Source organism: Sprattus sprattus (assembly GCF_963457725.1).
Source record: "Sprattus sprattus genome assembly, chromosome: 10".
Lineage (NCBI taxonomy): Eukaryota > Metazoa > Chordata > Actinopteri > Clupeiformes > Clupeidae > Sprattus > Sprattus sprattus.
Window position 1 is genome coordinate 31,053,377 of NC_137908.1, and position 19,433 is coordinate 31,072,809.

General features: G+C 39.6%; 1 protein-coding gene across 1 annotated transcript; it reads left to right on the forward strand.

Annotated features, from left to right (window-relative positions):
• The first annotated feature begins 1,107 nt into the window (after nucleotides 1–1,107).
• On the forward strand, nucleotides 1,108–19,376 carry rpl22 (ribosomal protein L22). The gene is made up of 4 exons (XM_080846618.1): nucleotides 1,108–1,161; nucleotides 2,075–2,179; nucleotides 2,359–2,483; nucleotides 19,187–19,376. The coding sequence occupies exons 1-4, from the start codon at nucleotides 1,150–1,152 to the stop codon at nucleotides 19,329–19,331; spliced, it is 387 nt and encodes a 128-aa protein (XP_080702744.1). The 5' UTR covers nucleotides 1,108–1,149; the 3' UTR covers nucleotides 19,332–19,376.
• Nucleotides 19,377–19,433: the final 57 nt, after the last annotated feature.

A 19,433-nucleotide genomic window follows, 5' to 3' on the forward strand; every position in this document is an offset into this window, starting at 1 on the left:
GTGAAGACAATTCTTCAGTTACTAAGCACTAGGATAATCAACTTACCATAGACTCCTAAAGAAGACTTCTTCACCTGGTAAGATTGTTTTGAGTCCAGATTAATGTAAACGTCTATTTCATTCTCTTCGCTTATATTGTTTCTGAATCCCTGTGTTGCTCACGTAGATCTGTTGTCCTGCATTTCAGTGCAGAGACTGGCTACTGCCAAAAAAAGCTCAGCCCAGTGGACTCCCTGAGTGGCCTGATGAGTGGCTCTCTGGCAGCAACTTCCTTTTTCTCCACCCAGTGACTACAGTAGTTCCTGGTGTAATGAGTGACTGTCAGGAGGCGCCGCGTTACCTCTGCGCTGACACTGCTGCCATTCGTGTCAGGAATGGCAGCAATGCCGGGGTCCCTCAAGAGTGGCCTGACTGAAGGCCCCTGGTGCCTGGCAGCTGACAGGGGGGGGGGGGGGGGGGGTTGGGTTGGAAAGGAGGGTTGGTTGTACGGCCAAAGGTGTGACAAAACAGATACCAGTGCTTGATCAGCATGAGGCAAAAATAACCCAGCTCTTCCATCCCCTGACACAGAGTCTGAGGATCTGTCCATGCAGATGTTTGCATATCTGTCACAAGTAGTGGGCTGTCCACTATGCAAACTAATTCTAGACTAATATCAATCCAGTGAAGAGGCTGCTTACCTTGATGCAGGCAATTGAGTCTTGTCACATGATATAGCCTATATCCTGCAAGAAGTGAAAACTTTCCTCTTATCCATTCACGCTCCTTCTTACACAGGAGGTCAAAATTGTTTTTATTACACTGAATATGCGAAGATAAAATCAGGTAAACAAACTGATTGGCCTAGTCCATACCTCTTTGATGTCATTTATATGAATTGTTTTGGATTTTAAGTGCAAATGTAGTGTGTTAATTGTAATTAAGTGTATTCAAATGAAGTGTATTGGTTATCCGATAGTGAGCTTCAAGTCACTTTCAAATGTTACACAATATATATTGCACCTGTGTTTCAGTGAATTTTACTCTGCACCCGACTGTTAATCAACCCCAGGTACGATTTCAGCGATTCGCTCAGCGTTTGACTTAGCGCCCCAGTCAATTTAGCGCAAGCGCAGTTCGGCCTCTCTCTCTTTGCCTTGCCTGACGACCATGGCCCCAATTGTGAGTCGAATGCTGTTTGGTCAATTTAATGTTTTAAAAGCCTCTTTGTACCCCGAAATGCTAGGCTGTGGTAGCCCTGTACTCTGTAACTATCGGGTTGTGATTCTGTTTTTCTTAGAACGTCAAGAAACTGCCTGAAGGTTGTAAATATTAACGGTTTTGTGAGGACTGCCTGAAATGAGGCCTGGTAATTGTGAACCACGTTGTTGCGATTTAGCTAGCTAGCTAGCTGCCTCAAATAACTGTTGTGGTGTTCCGGTGTGTTTTGATGTAACGTAAGCTGATCCAGAATGGCTTCATCTAAAATGTATGTTAATAAACATACACAGTTGGTGTACTGACACAGTTCATCTGTTCTTTGCGATGACTAGGAGGTTAGATAAACGGTAGTTGAAAAGTTAGCTAAAGTAGTCTCTAGCTGCTTAACTTAGCTGGACATGCCTAGCGCCACGTAAATTAGCTTATGGTGCTTTACTTTATTCCACCCGTGGTAATGATTACCTGTATTGCTCAACGTCACTACAACTTGGACTAATAGTTCTCCACACATCAAAGTTGGTCTAGCCTGCTGGCTTTGCTGTCACCCCAAGAAGGGTCGCTATCTAGTTAGGTAGATAGACTGCGAATTAGCTAGTTTGTGGTTGTGGTCGTGCTGAGTTGTTATGGGTCAAAGGGAATTGGCAGGCACACACCCGACACCTGGATGAGAATCGTCAGTTAATCCTTTATAAATACTTCCACATGTTCCTGTTAGCGTTATTATCCAAGCTCCTGTAGTTAAGGGTAAAGGAATGATCTGTGTTGTGTGTTAGAATCTAGAAAACTTGAGACCGAGTCTATAGTTGTGCTTTATTAAACTGGAACGCTTAGCTGCCCATCTCTTTAAACTTGTGTTTATCATTTAATCTGACAGAAAAAGCTGGCCACCAAAGGTGGCAAGAAGAAAAAGCAGGTCCTTAAGTTCACCCTGGACTGCACCCACCCTGTCGAGGATGGCATTATGGATGCTGCTAACTTTGTAAGTCTACTCGTGAATTCAGTACACTCCAACTTCCTGGTTTGTCATGTGGTAATCAGGGTGGGTTATGTTGTAGTTTTGTATACTGTTTGGGATTTTAGTGTTTAGTTCATGCTGTCATACGGTAAATTTGAACAATGAAGTGTTGTCATTGCTTGTTGTCTAAAATGTTATTTTAGGAGCAGTTCCTTGCGGAGCGCATCAAAGTGAATGGAAAATCTGGCAACCTTGGAGGTGGAGTTGTGTCCATCGACAGGAGCAAAAGCAAGATTTCTGTGACTTCCGAAGTGCCCTTCTCCAAAAGGTATGCTCTTCTGCTCACTCACACTGGCACTATCCATCCTACTTGGTGGCGGGCAGATTGCATTAGTTATTTGCCAAGGGATGGGCTTGAGATTATGTGGGGTTTCTCACCAGTGCTGGGTTTCGTTTTACTGATTTATAAAGGTTTCCTTTTCTGTACATGATGATCAATAAGCAGGTAATACAGGCAAGTATTGCATTTGATAAAACCATTGGCACCTTAACTATGCACAAAATGTACGATCCAGACCACAGAACTTCATAATGCATAGCCTGAGCGACTAGTAGGAATAAACGGTGTGTTTATCTGTCCTTCCAATGACTATAGCCAGTGAGTACAGAGCTGTGCAGTGAGCAAACCTATTTCCCTGAAACCTTAAGAGACAAGATGCTAGCACTCTTTGGTTTTGGCCTCCTTGCTTGCATGCTCACCTCCTGTGTCCCCATTTTGAGTTCATCACACCACACAGGTTTCACTTGCCATCAAAATGTATTTGCTGAAGTCTAAAAGCAGTGTAGGAAATGTATAAAACTAAATTTATTTAGAGAGGCGACTTTTGCCCCCACATTTTGGTGGCATCAACGGTTGAAATTGGAATTATTGGATAAAGAAGATTTATCTTTGTATGTAAAATGTTTAAAGTTCATACAGTAATCACCACCTTGTGTCAACATGACTTAATGAAAAGCATAAGCTGTTCCAAAGAGAGGTGTGCAAACATCTGTTTGTAAAGAATAACATCTGTATGTGTGAGAAGGCAGGTGACCGTTCTAGCTATTTAGGCTTTAATTTAGCTATTAATGGCCTTTGTATATGCATAATGCATTAGTTTATGGAATAAATAAAGATGTCTGTAAATGCAAACCGATGACCTTAGAAAATTACAGACTAGGCTAACTGTCAAGAGCCAAAATATGTCCTTTATTGAGTCGACTATGCAGCCCTACATGTAGGCTGTAACATTAACGTTTCTCCAGTGCTCACACTGCACTCAAGTGAAGTATGGAGATGGGCCTGGCTAACACAGCTAGTTAACATGTACTGCCAACTTGATGACATTGTTTGCAAAGTTCCCAGACCAGACATTTTAGTCTTTAGCAATGTTACTTACCATAAGCAAATCGAAGATGCTTGCTTGTTTAGTGGCATATACTTTTTCATCTGTTTGCTAGCTTTAAAAGGTTATGATTAGCTTCATGCTGTACAAGGCATGTTTGGGTGGGTGAGGTCTTGCATGTTTTACAGAAGAGGAGTCATCTTAATTCCATATTAAGCCATAAAAAGAAAACGTATCTTCACTGTGTAAAACATAAATGAACCTCCAATGGCAAACTGGTGAGATCTTCCACCCTCTAAATACATTAGAACCCAAATGGTGAAAGAGTTTACCTGTATGACTGAAATGTATGTAAATATCTAGCGAGTATTTTTCAGTTGTAGAAGCGCCTGCTGTCTTATCTTCCGTAACAGTTGGAGCTTATTTTAATTAGTTACTGGTTCAACACAGCAGCCAACTGATTGCTTGGCCTCTGCCAGTTATCGTTTTGATTGCAGTTACAGTTAACCCTCTATACCCCAATAGAATTCTAGAACACAGCAGCAAAATCCCACGAAAAACAGAGAATTCTTTTTTTGTTATTCTGTAAACAAACAGTTACAGTAAGAAAACAAAAGAAAAATTACAATTACAAGTTTGTTTTGTTTGAAAGGGCATACATTCTTTGTTAATATGATATCAAATATGTATTAGTGACTTCTACAAATATTAAAATACAAATCATTACGTTCACCCTAAAGTTGAAATTCATAAGTTTTGAACCGTACTGCAGATGTAGTTATTATAATTAATGTATTTAATTAGTATTTGTTAAATATTTTGTCAATAAATGAATAAATATTTAAATAAATATTAAAATATTAACACTACTTAACCATACAGATTACCAACATTTTTGCTAATTTGGTGGATAACACCTAACTCTATGCCTCTTCAAAAGCATCCTGGTGCAATACATTTGTGGAGGAGGTGAAGGTGTTTGTGAGGATAAACATCCTCATGGGTATCCATCATATACCCTCTTTTCTTGATTACTGTTCATCTGATCGAGCCTTACAAGTGTCCTATGTGGCAGACACCAATGCCATGAAATAAGTACGAGGAGTTATGCAGATACCTACCCTGTTCGAACCCAGGGATAGCAGACTCTGGTAACAAGCTTCAGAAAGTGAGACCATTACAGTTTTTTCCATTCATTTTCACACTTGGTTCAATACCATGTACTCCTTCTCGAAACACTTAACACATCCAGCTGTAGACTAACTAAATGGGATACTTTTCCATTGCTCAGATACAAAATGCAGTCAATGACCACTTCCAAAATTCATGGATACCTGTCTCGGTCAATGTTCACCACCAGCAAAATGCTGTGCAACTACAGCATTTCTTTTCAAGATATTTAGTAAGTAAGTAAGCTTTATTTATAGAGCACATTTATATACAGCATAAACTGACCAAAGTGCTTTACAATGACATAAAAGGCAAATAATACAGTATAACAATAATACAATAACAGCCCACATAGGCAAGAACAGGGGGTTAACAGTTCAGGGGGAAAGGAAGGCCAGGGAGTAAAGGTGGGTTTTTAGCCTAGACTTGAAGGCAGAAATAGAGGGGGCGGGTCTAATGTCCTGAGGGAGCTGGTTCCACAGACGTGGAGCGGCGACAGCAAAGACCCTGTCTCCTTTCTGATTGAGCCGTGAGCGTGGCACATGCCAGAAACCCTTTGGTACAGGATCTGAGGGACCAGCCCATTGAGTGCCTTAAAAACAAATAATAAAACTTTAAACTGTATCCTAAAATGAATGGGGAGCCAGTGCAAGGAGGCCAGAATGGGGGTGATGTGCTCACACCTCTTGGTGCCAGTTAAAAGACGTGCAGCTGCATTTTGGACCAGCTGTAGACTTCTGAGTGAGGAGTGGGGGAGGCCGAGGTAGAGGGAATTGCAATAATCCAGCCGTGATGTTATAAAGGCATGAATTACTATTTATACAGATACTCTGTTCAAAACAGTTAGCAGTTTTTTAACCAGACACAATTTAGATCACTGTAGATGGAAAGATGCTGTATTTTCAGACAAATTAAATTATACACTTCACATAAGACAGATCTGGTTTTTTACATAAATGTATATAGTTTACGTCTTGATTGGAATTTAGTTTACATCTTTGTTTTGTTTGTTTTGCAGCCTTGCTACCAACTATACTGCTGTACAGCATTTGCGTTGAAATGTACATACATGTAAAATATAGATGTACTGTAGGTGTAAATGAAGACATTTTCCCACTATTACTGCTGCATATGAAAGTCATGGGCCATCAATGAGACAAAGTGACCCAAAAAGGGAACTAAAACAAACATGTCTATCCAAAGTGATTTACACTATCATCTTTCATTGCCCAGAAATTGATCACAGGTCAGATACTTGTTAGCCAACAACACTAACCACTGTACCACTTATCACACCTGGCAATCTTGCCACACAAAACTTGTATGTACAAACCAACGGAAAAGTTTGTTTTTACAGTTTTTTCCAATCATTTTCACTCGTCTCAAATACCATGTACACATTCCCAAAACACTTAACCCATCGAGCATACCAGTAGACTATGTCAGTGTAGTAATGGATCTAATGTCAGACTACTATAGACTACAGACTGTAATGTCAGACTACCTATACAAACACCACCACTTGTAAGCTGACAACTTTCCATCTTCAATTCCGTCAGTGAGAAACCTACTATGTCCTACTGAAGCTTCCTTACGCTCATCAGGCCTCTCGCTGTTCCTCTCCCCCCATGTCCTCACTTCTCTTTGCTGCCACAGCACCCTCACTCACTTCTCTACCCTCAGATGAGGTGGAACAACTGACATCCTGACACATAAAAGAAAAAAACTATCCTATTATTGTAAGCCATCACAGTGGAAGTCATTATTGTTTCATCCATTTTTATGTCAATTGTTTTATGTCACAACATCAGCTCAATATCCCAGTGTGTACTACATATGGACAAGCTATATCACATCTACTATACATTTTTGTAGTAGTGATGTCCTATACCTTGGTCCTGATTTCATTGTGATTAGCTTTTCTACAGCATAAAAGCTGTACAAGCTTAAAATTTAACATCACAACATATTACTAGTTGGCTGTCGAATAATAATGCTGAATACCATTTCAATATGAGGTTTTCAATATTCAATGATGACCTTGCTATTGATTGTAGCTACTGTTGTTACCATAAGCTTACAGTTCAAAACAAAGGAGGGATTTGAAATACTAGTAGGGATGAAGTTTTTTTACTATACATGTTATTTATCTGATCAGTTTAGTAAGTGATGAGGCTGTGTCAATAGCTGGCTATCAACCAACTCCAGACGAACTCCTCAGACGAACGTTACCTCAGTCAATGTAGGTAGCTAGCAAGTTAGCTGGCAAACTGGTCATGGAAATTGAGATGACGATACAAATTGTAAGACATTTCTTCTGAAAACCAGAAAACACAGCCGATTACCCACGTCGTTTATTTGTGCAAATAATAGCTCTCACCCACAGACGCTGGTGCTTCTTTCGTACCTTGAGAAAGTCACAAATTGACTGCCATTTCCACAAGTGAGAACGTGAAAATGAGCTTTACTGAACGTCCCTCAAAGACCAATTATTAAATGTTACATATCTCTGCTAATAATAGTGTCATGGGTTTACAATCTATTCAAACATCACTGATCTAGCTATGACTTTTGTCTATGTATACGATGAGGCTGGTGCTATTTGTAAACCAACACTTCTCAGTTACTGCCATACGAAGACGTTACTGGCGAGTTAGCTAGTCAGAAATAAACAGGAGGATACTTATATTTCTTTTTGAATACGGTTTTTTATTTTTGACTTCTCAAACAGGATCGTTACTGTCATACAAACGTGATTAGTCGTCGTCATTGGTGCACAAAAATACGGTATCATCCAGTGAGAGCAGATGTAGACTGATTTCTAGCCTTTACTCCAAGAGACACTAATCTTCAGGCGATCTGTCAGTAGCGAGGTTAAATTAGCAAATACTTAAAAAAAGCCAATGACAGCATATCAAGTTTCCGGTTTCAAAATAAAAGTAAGACGTTAATCTATCCATTAGCGGGGTGTTTTTTTCATATATTAATGTTGTAGTATTAACACTGTGTCTTTAAAAGTTACGGCTGCTATGGGAGAATACAAGACGGCCGCTATGGGATCTAGTGGGTTAATATATTCGTAGTGGAACAACACGTGTGTGTGTGTGTGTGTGTGTGTGTACATACAGATGTACGAGTAGAATTTTGGTCCGTGTGTCTATATAATATTTTATAATTTCATTGGTGCATTTTTTTAAATTATTTTTTTTGCTTTGGGGGCATTATTGCATTTCCTGGGGGATTTTTGGCCTTTGCGCTGTCATTTCTAAAGACTAGTTTCCTATTCACCTCAGAGTAGTAAATCGGCAATTACTAGAAGATCTGGTTCATTGACTGATGTTTGCTTTCCCAGTTTGAATCTTTTGTTGGTTTGCCCTCTACTCTTCAAGTAGTTCCTTTTTTTAAGTTAGCTTGTAGTTTGTTGTAGTAGGATTATTTTTAGATTTAGTTGAATGGACTAAATTGAACCAAAGCTGAGGGCAGTTTTGAACATTAATAACTTAATATGGGTGACAAAATGTGTCTGCTGTGTAGTGGCAGGATGCAGGGCAAATAATGGATTGAAAACTGTTAGTCTCAATTAAATAGACCTGACATTGCCACTCTTGATCAACATTTAAGATGTGAAATTTGAGACCGTTGAAATGGCATTGAAAAAAGGATGATGTTTTGGACATTTGGGGCCGGGGGAGGTGGCAGGGGGAGTGGCGGGCAGTTTTGCAGTTGACAGTAATGTACCAAGATTGTGTAGATTACAAACATGACCTGGTCAAATGCAACTTACCTTCTTACAATTTTGCTGGCGTGTTGGTCTGGTTGGTAGATACTAATCTTATTCTACATTGACGAAGTGGTAGAAACTTTCAGGCAACACATGTGAGACTGCAGTTTTATTCACAGATCGTTACATACTCAAGCCACAAATCCAAAGCTCTGTGTGGCAATGCCCCTTCTTATTAGAAACTCCACTCAATGGACCCTTCCGCAAACTTCGCCCCCCTTAGCAACGGTTGCTATATCAGTCAAGCATTCACGTTTCCCAGGTTCTCAGCATTGGTATGAATGGCGTGGCAACATGTTTTCAACCGTGTCAATTTCAGCTCTACCCAAAGAAATCACAAGCATTTTTGGGAAAAACGGCAAGATCTCAGATCGAAGCAGGCAAAAGGGTCTGCAATATGCTTATATAGGCTACAACCACGACATTACATGCCGTGTTTGTAGACAGACAAATGCTAAGGCTAACAGGTTCATTCCAGCTATGTTTATTTGTTCTATTATCTACACAGTCGCCGCTACGCAAACATGTAAGGTGGTAAAACTGAATCGTATTTTAAGCAAGGGTTTTCTCACGTTTTCGATGCAGTGGGCAGATTTTAGCGACATAGCTTCTTGGAACAAACGTAGGTGCTTCTGTTTACGTTGCTGACATTCAGCTGATGGGGGGGGGGGGGGGGGAGGGGTCGTCCACATTGTTTGATCCACAGCAGGCATTTCTCTCTCTGGGTCTTGGGTTTCGGGAAGGGATAAAATGTTACCCCTCCCTCCAGCCTTTTTGGATATCGGCTGTCAGAATTACACACTCCATTAGCGCAACGTTTCATTTTCTCTTCTCGAGCAGACGTCTGGCTCGCTTGACTGAGGTCCCGAGCTTAGTTACCGTTGCTATGCTATGATTGATCAGTTACCGTTTTGGGGAGTCGTCGCGGAAGGGTCAATTGAAACATGTCAAACACAGTCCCATTATTTCAGTGGAAGACGTAGCTAACAGACATATGACCAAACTAGTTTTGGCTGGTTTCTATCAATACTAGGAAAAAGGGATTACTCGAGGGGGAGTGTTTCACAATGCACTATATACATCCTTCTGTCTTCCAGTTGTTTTCACATGCTTCATCCCTTGGTGTCAATTATGCATTTGGGCATCCTTTCCTGCTACTGTTTAGGCCAGGTATGTTGCATTGTGGCTTATTTCTGGCTAAGGCCTAGGAAAAAAATTGTTGTGTTTTTCCTATTTCCCGACCGAACCTAAAAAAAAATGCCGACCCTAGACTTTTTTTTTAGGGTGGGCCGCGTTTCCCTGTCGATCTCCCAAAAAAAAAAAAACTTTCTTACGGACTTTGGAAGACCATAGTCAGAAAATATCTCTGAACCAGTAGCCCCTTATACATGTGTCAATGTGATCCGATCACATCGCGTCTGTTCCGATAGAAACTCGCGATACGGTTACAATTGCCTCATGTAGCACTGGCCTAGATGTGATCTGATCGTTTTTCCGCCGATGTCTGAGCCTTTCGAGAGAGGTGGTTTACACCGATCGTTCAGCTCAGAAAAGGGCGTGTCAAATCAGGCCGATGTGCCATGGGGGAGGCGATGACAGGAGGCTAGAAAGTTCTTGCCTGTTCTTGAAAGGAGACTGATCCAAAAGGCTAGTAGGCCTACAATTTTTTATCATTGTAATAAAACGCAATTTGGTACACCATTTTAATATGGAAATATAGCCTACTGTTTTTTGCAAAATGAAAGAAAGCATATTAAGGAAACGCCAACTCGAGCCTATTATATCCGAAATTTCACCACATTGTAGGCTATATACTGTAACAACCCCAACACTTGCCTGCTTCCCTTGCAAATGAAAGTTTTCCGACTTTTTCTCTTACCTTCTTTCTTAGCTGTTGATGTTACTGAGCTAGAAGTTTAACTTGTTCTGAACATCTGGCGCTGCCAATGCCCAATGTCACTTCTGAGTCAAATCACTCCATCATCTCTTTGAAATTCCTTATTCCACAAGTGATAGGCTACAATGACTGGCTGTTTTAAAATATAACTAATAGCCTAACGAAACAAAATAACCCAGGCAGTTTCATCTAGGAGACGTTAAGGCTTCTTCCAATACTGACAGCTGACTCATAGCTTGCAGGTTTGCGTCGCTGCAAGGAGACGCGACATTTGAGGGATCGTCACTTAATTTAAACCTTATTTGTGTGTGTGTGTGTGTGTGTGTGTGAGATAGAGACAGAGACAGAGACAGAGAGGACTCAGTGAAACCTCGGAAAACACTGTGTCTCGTAAGCCTTAAGCTATCAATCACCCCCACAATGAAATATGCCATTACAGTTGCGACAAACTTCTTGGCATTGTGGTGTGCCCAAAACGCAAGCTATAAACGTAGCCATCCTAATGTAACCAAAATATACCTCTGGTGATATGCCTAACCTTCGTTCTATTTAGAATTTGTCTTAACACTATGCAGGAATAAAATAGCATCTACAGTGTCAGGATTCATGCGAGAGCGCCTGGCTTCTATAACGCGCCCTGCAGCACTGAAGGAGCGCTCACTCGCAGCACTTGTTGCTGGAATGCATAGAATTCGTTTTGCAAGGTGCTGTAGTCGTGGGAACGACTGGCCTTGTTTCTCCCAAAGGAAAGTAGATTTTCCTCTGCTGATCCCGTGTCTATATGGAAGTTTGTAGAGAGATTGCGGGGGAGTAAAATGCTCTGCTGCCGAAGTAGATTCAGGTTTTTAACTTCGGGGTTAATTCCCTTTCCTTTACGTCTGCTGCTGGCTAGTAAATAGTACAGACAGCCGTAAAGGTTAACAAACGAAATGAAATAGCTACACACTACACACGCTATGTTTTAGTAAAACCCACGTTACTTACATACTGGTTAACACTGTTTGTTACAGCACATAAATGTTTGTCGCTCCAAACTATGCGTCACCGTTGTCCCTCCCTGTATGTGCTCCAGCCGCACCATTTTACTTGCAATGTGAATCATTTAATTTAAATATGCTTATTGGCATTTGTTGCACCTTAATCATTTTCTACAAACATGATATGCTATGTATGGTGAAGTAGACTGAGACTCTATTCACTACTGCACAAAAACTAGACACGTTTGCAAAACTAGACGTTTGCAATGAAGTAGGTAAAACAACTTTCGCCAATATCTCCGTAAGGTAGATGGGTTATGTGCTCAAATTTCCTGGGATCAAAGAAGACGTATTCATGTGCAAACTAAAAATCACGTCTCAGGATTGCTGCGCATGCAAGTTATTCCGGGTGTATCAACTGTACCCATGTCTCAACTGTACTTATACCACTGTCATATAATTATGAGTTCAGTAAAAGACGGAGCAAACACAGTTTTCTACCGTTGTTGAAACACATCCATGCGTAGACTCGTTTTCTTTCCGTCTGAGTGTTTATTCAAAGAAAATATTAACTCTTTGGTGACTGCCCCAAAATTGACAATTTTTAGTGACTTTTTGTAAATCTTGGATAGCTCTGCAAATATTGAACATAACGCCATATATTATGATTCATTTTAAAGGGTGATGAATGTAGAATCAATGTAGAATAGATTTCGAAAAATAATTCTCTCAATTTAAATTATTAATAAATAATTTATGCTAATTTATGCAGCGATATTTCTGAAATAAAACACAAAATGTAGGTGTAATCTGCTGTGGTTGCCGTCATGTTTAAATTACTGCAATTGTGCAAACGCTAAGTTTTAGTATATATTGTAAAGAATCTTCCTGCCAAGTTTGGAGTCAATTTGACAAAATCTTCATCTCCTTTCATGCATCTATAGGTCGCTGAAAAAACCGGAAAAACATAATTATTTAGAAAAAAACATTTTTTTCCCAAAAAAATATATTTTCTGTATTTTGTTGAAACGACAATGTATTTGCCTAAATAGATATAAAACATGTCACTATAGAACATTTGAACAACATGAACAACAATTATTTGATCAGGTTACTTCAATAAACAAACATGGCATGGAAGGTCAAGAGTGACCTATTTGTGTTAGCCCTTACTGTGCCAAACTTGAAAACTACAAAGCTATTACGAGAAATAACAACACAAATGCAAGTATAGAAATATATAAGCATTTATTTTGGTTGATCAAGATGCAAAACAAAAGAACTATGAGACAGAAGTGATAGCATTGTATAAAATAATTTGTATCGCGATCTAAATGACATATGACATATGACACGAACAAATGCATGAATGACACGTCATTCCACGTGGACCCAAAACACTGGAAACAAATCGGTTATTTCAAGAAAACGTCTAATAACTTCCAATAACCCCTTCCAAATAATAATATAATGTTGAAACGTTTAGTGTTACTAAAAATTATGTATATATTGATGGCGCAAAAAAGCGGAAATTGTAATGTAAGGATAAACAGCGTGTCGTTCAGAAGTCAACATAGACGCATCTCACCTCAATTCTTGATCAGATCACAATCATTCATTAACAGAACAGGTCAAGTTCTTACTCTTCTCCACTGCTCATCCTACCAGTTGAACTATCTGCATCGTTATCCTCTTCATTGTCCGTTTGTAAACAAAGCTGAACCGCTTGATCGAGCGTATACACTTTGCTTGAAAACGCCATGTTTGAAATGAAGCGCCGTCAATTATTTTTTCCGGTAAAACGTCTCTAAACCAATGGTATTTGAGATTGGGTACTCAAATAAAATACATCCTTGTGATTGGACAACTTTAAACAACATTTTCAGTACCATGGGAACGAAGATTGAGTGAAATAGAACAAGAATGTAACCAGATACGTGACCAGTCATGAGTGACCGAAATTTGAATGGACCGTCACCAAAGAGTTAAGAACTATATGCTGATAGAAAGAAGGGAACTTTAAGCCACTACACTGCCTGTGCACGATGCAGATCCACGTTGATGTTGTTAGTAAACAAACCAGGTGGGAGCACATCTCCGTCGTCTTTGCGCATGCCCGAGGCAAGGTAACAGGATCACATTTTGCACATGTAGACACGTAACGACAAGAGCCTATTCCCTTAAAAAATATCACACTTACACGCGAATACGATACAATAAACTGATCTGATCACATTGACACATGTATATGGGCCTAGTGTTTCCCCTGCCATTACATTAGGGGGGTGCCCGGCCCCCCCGCCCCCCCTGGAAGGTCAAGTTAATTTTGCTCAATTTTATTTTCTATAAAGCACCAGATCACAACGGAAGTAATTTAAGGTTACATTTCCTATAGAACAGGGTACTGTTCGGCGTCACTCGCTAAGCGGTTTAGCGAGCTAAATTCCAGGCTAAAAAAAGACAACAACGCTTTAGCGGATTCGGTGTAGCAACTTTTGCTCAATTTCCATGGTAATTAATCGCTCAGCCCTAGCCTGCTCCAGGGCAGGCTAAGCAAAGTTTAGCTGGCTAAACTTGCCACACCCACGCCAAAAGGAGGGATCCCATTGACAAGGAGTCAGTTTGATTAGCGTAGGAAGAGTTCTTTGCGATCGCCAAGAAGATCCATTTTTCCATCATGATGAGTTCTTGTATGAGCGCTACCGATCCACCCGACAAGGAATAATTAATTTAGAAGACCTTCTCGAGTCATTTATTGCATACACCACCGTCAAACATTGAATGTCATCACTTTCTTGGGAGTGGTAGCCTTCATTTTTGTAATGTCGGCGATGCGGAGAACAAAGCACTCATAATTATATGACAGTGGTAGCCTATAGTACAGTTGAGACATTGGTACAGTTGATAAACCCGAAATAACTTTCATGTGCAGCCTGAGCCGTGATTTTTAGTTTGCACATGAATACTAACGTTTTCTTTGATCCCAGGAAATTTGAGCACATAACCCAAATAGATATTGGCTAAAGTTGTTTTACCTACTTTAACTTACATCATTGCAAACGTTTAGTTTTGCAAACGTGTCTAGTGTTTGTGCGGTAGTGGATGGTGGAGGTGGATGGTAAGGTGGGTGCATGATAAGAAGAGAGAAATAGACACAATTTCTTTTCATTGCTTAAATGTATTGAATCTCTTATTAATACATTCACATTTAGTCATTTAGCAGACGGTTTTATTCAAAGCGATTTAAAACTACAATTCCTACGAGGGTGAGGGGAATCGAACCGGTGATCTACAGCATGCAAGCCATACGCTAAACCCGCTGCACCATAGTACCATTCTGTTGAGGGAAAAGATGTCACGTATTATACATCTTATAGACCGTTTCTTATATTGCTGTGGTAGCCGCGGGAGTGTTGATTATGGTCTTGAATTCTTCAGAACGCGTTCATGATCATATCCTGCGTTATCGGAGAAAAAAAAATAGTATTTTTCTTTGAGTTTAGACCATTGTACCTTTCAAAAAAATCATGGTTTTGGGTATCGACCTTTCTTGCCTTTTGAAGCAAGACGTGCACGCGCAATTTAGCTGACGAGATAAATTCACTTGAGGTTAAAATAAATTAGCGCCCGTCGCCAGACCGGCTTGGCCTGTTCTCATTTAGCGAGCTAGTTAATCTCCAGTTGCGAGCTAAATTAATTTTCTTAGCTTCAGTCGTATGCCGAACAGGGCCCAGGTCTATAGGTTCTTTTATTAAACTAAATAAAAAGCCTTGTGTTATTTATCTTATTTACACGACGGCATGTCATTTTTGTCTCTAGATGATCGCGCGTGTCCTCTGCTCTCGGTATCGCGCAAGGCTTAGTTCTGCCCTGATGTACACACGTTACTTTCGGTTTGAAGATAAGGTCGCAGCTTGTGTTGAAGAATGGATTACTTGAAATTTGGCAACTTTAAATTAATATATGTAATTGAACAACATCAACACCTTTACGGATAAAATAAATTAACAAGGATAGCATTACAGATTGACAAGCATAGAATGAGAACGGCAGAAATGACGAGAGATCACAGTGACACAGGCTGTTTTTTTTTGAGACGTTCATAACATTTTATTGCTTCATTTTGTAATGTCAACAGGTGCACTTAATTGTGGACAGTGGCGTAACTAGCCCTATTCGCATTTTTTTTTATTTTGAGATCGTCAAATTCACACCTAACAATCCCGCCTGTTTGAGTCTATGGTCACAAGCGCACAGCTCTGTTTGGGAGTGAGGCGAGTGAGGTGAGTGAGTGATAACGTTTAGTAAACAGACTTGGAGCAACTGTCCGACCCAAGCTAGTGAAATCTGCCATAATCAGCTGCTGGATATAAAGGTAGCCTATAGCACATGAAGTTTAAATAGAATGTTCTTTGTGAGATTTGTGAATGCCTGATGGAATGGACTTAATGAGTTTGTGAAATTACATTTGGATACTTGAACTTTTGAAAAATAATAAACCAAAAAAAAAAACTGGAAAACTTTACCCTGACTCTGAGCTTGTGGCCATACCCACGGATAGAAGGTTACCGGGGGTACCGTCACAATTGTTTAAAAAAATGAAAATAAAATAAAAACCTACCTACCTACCTACCCTAATTTTTTTCAGGGCTGAAACAGGAAACACACAAAAAAAATTCCTAGGCCTAAGGGAGGTCGCTATGGTCCGGCTTATGTTTGACATGTTCCTCGTTTGAACAAGGAATTTGTGTATGAACTAGTGCTGTCAGTTTAACGCGTTATTAACGGCGTTAACGCAAACCCATTTTAACGCCGTACATTTTTTTATCGCGCAATTTTTTTTTAGATTAACGTTCTTTTTGGCCTTGCAAACTGTGTAGTAGGCTAACGTTATGGTTTGAGTGATGGTGAGCGCTATACGGGGAATGGATGATAAAAAGCTTCTGAATAGAACGTTTACCTTTTAAAAGTTGTGTTGTGCAAAAGAAGTGAGCTTCACTGTTGTCTGAAAATGTCAACAGGCAGCTGGCTGAAAGCACAAAAGGAGTAGGCTTATCTTTTATTGGTAACCTAACTGTTACGATTCATTGTTTATTGAAATAAGAGGCCTGACTTCTATGTTCACAGCAAACTTGAAAAAAAGAAAATATTAAGCCATGGTTTAACTGCACTATAGGCTGAGTCCTTGTTTATCTGAAATGTGCACTTTATAATTTAATTTTGTACCGCCCTGTTTGGCAATATTGTTTTTCAATCAAATAAAACATTGCATAAAGCAAGCCAATCCACTTTTCCATTATAAGAGCATTAAAATAAAATAAAAATGATGGAAAAAAATAATTGAAGAGGCATTTAGAATAGATTTGCGATTAATTCATTTGTGATTAATCACGATTCATTTTGAGTTAACTAGGACAAAAATGCGATTAATCGCGATTAAATGTTTTAATCGTTTGACAGCACTAGTATGAACCCAAATGCATATTATAGTACATACGTACAGACCTCAGGGACACAAAGGAAGGGCATATATCTCAGACTTTCACACACCACCATCAGCAATTGCCATAAGCAAATCCAAGATGCTTGCTTGTTTAGTGGCGGTGAACTAAATACTTTTTCATCTGTACAAGGCTATATTTGGGTGGGTAAGCCTGGCATGCTTTGCAGAAGAGGAGTCCTCTTATTCACCAATTCCATATTAAGCCATAAAAAGAAAACGTATCTTCACTGTGTAAAACATAAATTAACCTCCAATGGCAAACTGGTGAGAGATTCCACCCTCTAAATACATTAGAACCCAAATGGTGAAAGCGTTTACCTGTATGACTGAAATGTATGTAAAGTGTAGAAAGCTGACCGCAATTCTGTACAGTTGAGTAAAATGTCCTCCTGTCTTGTTGGGACAATTATTATGACACAATTTTGTTGAAACATGTGATGGAAAGCAATGAACTGACACCACACTTAAAGAGGCAGAAGTGGATAACACGTTAACCTCTTTTAGACCAATAAAAGCTGCTAGTCTTATCCTCAGGTGGGGCCCATGTACAGGGACTTTGCCCATAGAAATGTGCTGAATGCTAACGTTTAATTTGTGGACAGTTCACTGATGCACTGTGTTCAGCTCTCAATACAAACATAAATATTCCAACACTGCAGTAAAAATATCTTATTTCAAAGAGTTCAAAGACTTTTCTATGCAAACCCTGTTGCTTAGCGACGGTAAACACCGGCAATTCAAAACATTCATACCTCTGAAACCCGACTACTTTTTAAAATGAAACTGACCTTTGGCCTTGATGCATAATTGTATGTAAGTTGTATGTACCAGATTGTTTGCTCAGAAATATTTAGCTGCAGCTGAAACGATAGACTTATATCCGTTTAAAACCTCCCAGGGAAATGAAGCAGTCTGCCTTGGCGTCTGTATTTGTGCGTAGTACAAGGAAATGTGGAGCAGAGTATTTGTTAATAATTCGGAATTGATTTAGAAATAGTTCATGAGTGTAGGTACAAATACATACATAAAGGTGAACGCAATACTTCAGGCCCTTACTACCGCTATTTTTTTTACTTTACTAACTTGTATGCCCATACTGGAAATGTGCAGATGAAAGAAATGAGGAGAATCGTAATGGAAATTCAGCTTTTTTTATAAAGTCGTTAAATCATTCCAACCAACCTTTCCTTAGTGGAAAGATGCATTTAGTAGATGAGGCCTGTTTCAATATCCTAAGGTATCTTTCCCTGTTGCGTATCCATTAGGCAAGAGGCAAGTCGAGGCCTTCATTCAATTTTAAAAGTGGTTATTGCTCATGATTTTCACAGCTGAGCATCTTAAGCTTTTGGATGGGGATGTAGGTCTTTGTTTCAGGGACTAGTTGTAAAGTACAGGCCTAAATCGGTGAACTCTACATCCACAGCCCAATGCAATTGAGCTTTTCTCTAATCTGTGATATAACTGCAAATCACAGGGATAACAGTCTGAGAACAAGAAATATAATGACGGCCATCAAATGAGACTCAAATGAACTCTCTTTGACAACAGCAATGAAGGGTAGGCCTAGCAGTGGTCAGATTTTTGTTCTGCTAAATGTCCTTCCACCACTACAGCGTAGAAAATAATTTGGCATTGACATGACAACTTGTGACCCCATAAGCTCATCAAATGAGGTTGAGTAAGTTGTTTTATTTACCTTAAGTACAAAGGTTTCACAAGATTATCAAACTTGTTGACCTTTTGTTTCATATCTTAAAGTAAAAAAAAAAAAAAAGTATTTAAACTTAAAAGTATTTGTGAAAAACTTGACTCACTGGATGTCACTGTTTCATGTGCAGAGTGTTGGAAGGGGTCAACAAAATGCCAAAACTGAGTTTAACTGAATTGAGATGTTTGCTAAGTCATGTCTTGACATACTTCTGTCTCATTATTCCCTCTGTCAGACCTGTGCTATTTGGCATACTCCTATACAATCTTTAGGTAACCTCCCATAATTAGAAGCTTTAAAAAGCTGATCAAAATTCATAAGTTACCTCAAATGGAAACATCTATCTGTTGTGCATTGGCTTGTGTCATGGGTGCTACACAGAACTGCTACACTATTTTGACCTATGGGTCCTAAATGGGTCTTTAGACTTCAAGCTTCAGAATGTACAAAAACTCTGTATATTCGTTGTGTGATTCTGAAAATTGGTCGAAAGATATTCCATTAGAGGCTAGCTTATGATGGTGGTGGTCAAATCTGAAATAAAGTAAAATATTAAGTTTGACTGTACTTGAAAAGCCTCTAGTCTAAACGAGTCTCTAATTGTTCACAGGTACCTGAAATATCTGACCAAGAAGTACCTGAAGAAAAACAACCTGCGAGACTGGCTGCGCGTTGTTGCAAACACCAAGGAGAGCTATGAGCTGCGCTACTTCCAGATCAACCAGGATGAGGAGGAGGAAGAGGATGAAGATTAAATACATGTCCCTCTTTTGTAAACAATAAATCTTCAAAAGAACCAATGTCCTGGGTGTAGCAGTCTTTGTTGAATCGATTAAGAGTACAGAGGCTGTTGCAGA